Source organism: Sardina pilchardus, chromosome 12, assembly GCF_963854185.1.
Source record: "Sardina pilchardus chromosome 12, fSarPil1.1, whole genome shotgun sequence".
Lineage (NCBI taxonomy): Eukaryota > Metazoa > Chordata > Actinopteri > Clupeiformes > Clupeidae > Sardina > Sardina pilchardus.
Genome location: NC_085005.1, coordinates 32,993,081 through 32,996,565, shown reverse-complemented (window position 1 = coordinate 32,996,565; position 3,485 = coordinate 32,993,081). Strand labels below are relative to the sequence as shown.

Here is a 3,485-nt window from a genome sequence, read left to right as displayed (position 1 = left end):
CAGCGGTTATACACCGGCAGAGCCTCCTCACTGTCTCAACGCCAGGTCCTGAGAGGGGGGGGGGGGGGGGGAGGGGGGGGAGGGAGAGAGAGAGAGACAGATAGAGAGAGGGATGAGAGAAGGAGAGAGAGAGAGAGAGAGAGAGAGAGAGAGAGGGATGAGAGTTTACTTCATTATCCAAAGGAAAAACAACAGAGCCCATATTAAGACCATGAGACCATGTGTGTGTGTGTGTGTGTGTGTGTGTGTGTGTGTGTGTACCTGCAGGGCCAGGCGTATGAGGTCCACCACCACCTCCTCGGTGGCCAGCTCCATGGAGACGGTGGTGTATGTGTGTGTGTGTGTGTGTGTGTGTGTGTGTGTGTGTGTGTGTGTGTGTACCTGCAGGGCGAGGGCCAGGCGTATGAGGTCCACCACCACCTCCTCGGTGGCCAGCTCCATGGAGACGGTGTGTGTGGTGTGTGTGTGGTGTGTGTGTGTGTGTGTGTGTGTGTGTGTGTGTGTGTGTGTGTGTGTGTGTGTGTACCTGCAGGGCGAGAGCAAGGCGTATGAGGTCCACCACCACCTCCTCCGTGGCCAGCTCCATGGAGACGGTGTGTGTGTGTGTGTGTGTGTGTGTGTGTGTGTGTGTGTGTGTGTGTTGTGTGTGTGTGTACCTGCAGGGCGAGGGCCAGGCGTATGAGGTCCACCACCACCTCCTCGGTGGCCAGCTCCATGGAGACGGTGTGTGTGTGTGTGTGTGTGTGTGTGTGTGTGTGTGTGTGTGTGTGTGTGTGTGTGTGTGTGTGTGTACCTGCAGGCGAGAGCAAGGCGTATGAGGTCCACCACCACCTCCTCCGTGGCCAGCTCCATGGAGACGGTGTGTGTGTGTGTGTGTGTGTGTGTGTGTGTGTGTGTGTGTGTGTGTGTGTGTGTGTGTGTGTGTGTTGTGTGTGTGTGTGTGTGTGTGTGTGTGTGTACCTGCAGGGCGAGGGCGAGGCGTATGAGGTCCACCACCACCTCTTCCGTGGCCAGCTCCATGGAGACGAGGGCCAGCAGGGCGTAGAGCATCTCAAAGTGCGGCTGCTCGCTCGACTCCTCCTTACAGCACAGGTAGATGTGGCGGTACAGGTGCTGAGAGTGCTGCACACACACACACACACACACACACACACACACACACAGTCAGAGACACAGTCAGAGCGTGCACACTCACACACACACACACACAGTCAGAGACACAGTCAGAGCGTACACACTCACACACACATACACACACACACACACACACACACACACACACAGTCAGAGACACAGTCAGAGCGCGCTAGGGTTGGGCGATGTCCCCTTAATTGGCATATGACGATGTGTACAGTAAAACATCGCGATGGACGATGATATCGTCGTCGTGGGGGGGGGGGGTTGTAAATAAATATATTATATTATAGGCTATATATGGCCTATATTAAATATTATAGGCTATATGGCCTGGTGAAAGTGGACAGCTAAGAGACATACTGACTGGGCTACTGTGTGGAAGATCTGCTCCAAGAAAATCCTAGTAAGAGACCGACAGACAGCCAATCTAAACACCTGCTTACACCAACCAGCGGTATATTACACATTTCCAGCATTCGCTGGGCCTCGCAAAAAACCTCGCGGTCACTCATCTAAATTCTTGAATAGCCCAGTCTGTACCTAACTCATATGTTACGCATCCCACGTTATTAGGCTACCGGCTTGCCGACTATGAGGGCAGCAGAAAGTGAAAGTAGGCTGCGATCGCGCAGTCAAGTCGAATTAAATAACAGTTGAAGTAGGCTAAACAACTTTTATAAATAGCCTAACGAATCCCGATTGCCACTCCGCTGCTGGGGCTTTTGCTAAAGGCAAATGCGTGAAATACAAGCATTACAGTGAAAGACGTAGGCTATAGCTTCTGATAACGATAACGAAATAAATGGTTTATTTTAACACGGTGGAGAATGACGCATTCGGCGCTTCAGTGTTGTAGCCTCGCAAGAAATTAGAGCTAGAATGTCCTAGTCGTAACAATAATAATTCATTTGCACTATTTCATTCTTAAACATTATTAGGCTACATGTTTTGCGTTCAATGTAGGCTACACTGCGAGACATGTAGCCTAAAAAAGACAATAACACATTCACGTTGCAAGGAGGACTTATTTGAACAAGACGGTCTCAGACTAATATGTTTTTTAATTTTGCACTGTTTGGCTGACAGCCTCTTAAGCACCCTACATGTGCATCAGTTCTAGGCTCAATCTCATTTCCAAGGAAAAGTTTTTATTTTTTAATATTTCAGCTTAGTCTGCAGTAGAAATAAGTGGGGGCGTGGCATGTGTGTGTGTGTGTGTGTGTGTGTGTTAACATGTGCTCTGCTGTACAGCTCTGCTTTCCATCGTGATGTCTGTCAACCATCACGATGGACGATGATATCGTCCATCGGCACAACCCTAGAGCGCGCACACTCTCACACACACACACACATACATACACAGTCAGAGCGCACACACACACGCACACACACGTACCTTCTTCATGAAGAGGTTGTCCTGTCGGGAGCACTTATCCACCTTCAGTTTGAGCACCGAGATGTCAGAGATGATGCTGTACAGCAGAGCACATGTTAACACACACACACACACACACACACACACACACACACACACACACACACACACACACACACATTTATTAATACAGCTGACATTGTTGTCCAAAGTCACTCACATATGTCAACTATATTACAAGGGATTACACCGCCCCTCCCCCCACCTCCAGACTTATCCATATACCACACACACACACACACACACACACACACACACACACACACACACAGACTTATCCATATACCACACACACACACACACACACAGACTTATCCATATACCACACACACACACACACACAGAATTATCCATACACACACAGACTTATCCATATACCACACACACACACACACACACACACACACACACAGACTTATCCATATACCACACACACACACACTCACACACACACACACACACACAGAATTATCCATACACACACAGACTTATCCATACACACACACAGACCCCCAGACTTATCCACACACCCACACCCACCTGATGGAGGAGAACTTGGGCTTGTTGTCGTGGCGATCGATGATGCTGACGAGGACCTGCAGCACGAGCAGACGCACCTCGGGGTCCTCCAGCAGCGCCAGGCACAGCAGAGGCTCCAGGAAGGAGCTGGGCAGCGCCGTCAGCATGTTGGTCGTCACAAAGCCCTCCGTCACCTGCACGCACACACACACACACACACACACACACACACACACACACACACACACACACACACACACACACACACAGCCACACACACACACACACACAGCCACACACACACACACACACACACACACACACACACACACACACACACACACACACACACACACACACACACACACACACACAGAGAGCAGGACCAGTCGTC

At 50.3% G+C, this 3,485-nt stretch overlaps 1 protein-coding gene across 1 annotated transcript in view; it reads right to left on the bottom strand.

Annotated features, from left to right (window-relative positions):
- LOC134097550 (protein EFR3 homolog B-like) overlaps positions 1–3,485 on the bottom strand; it is a 56,949-nt gene that overhangs the window by 8,688 nt on the left and 44,776 nt on the right. Inside the window, exons 13-15 of the mRNA XM_062550433.1 lie at positions 3,113–3,285; positions 2,534–2,609; positions 859–1,122 (exon numbers count right to left, since the gene is read on the bottom strand). Coding sequence (XP_062406417.1) covers positions 859–1,122; positions 2,534–2,609; positions 3,113–3,285 — 513 coding nt within the window. The remainder of the gene's footprint in view (positions 1–858; positions 1,123–2,533; positions 2,610–3,112; positions 3,286–3,485) is intronic.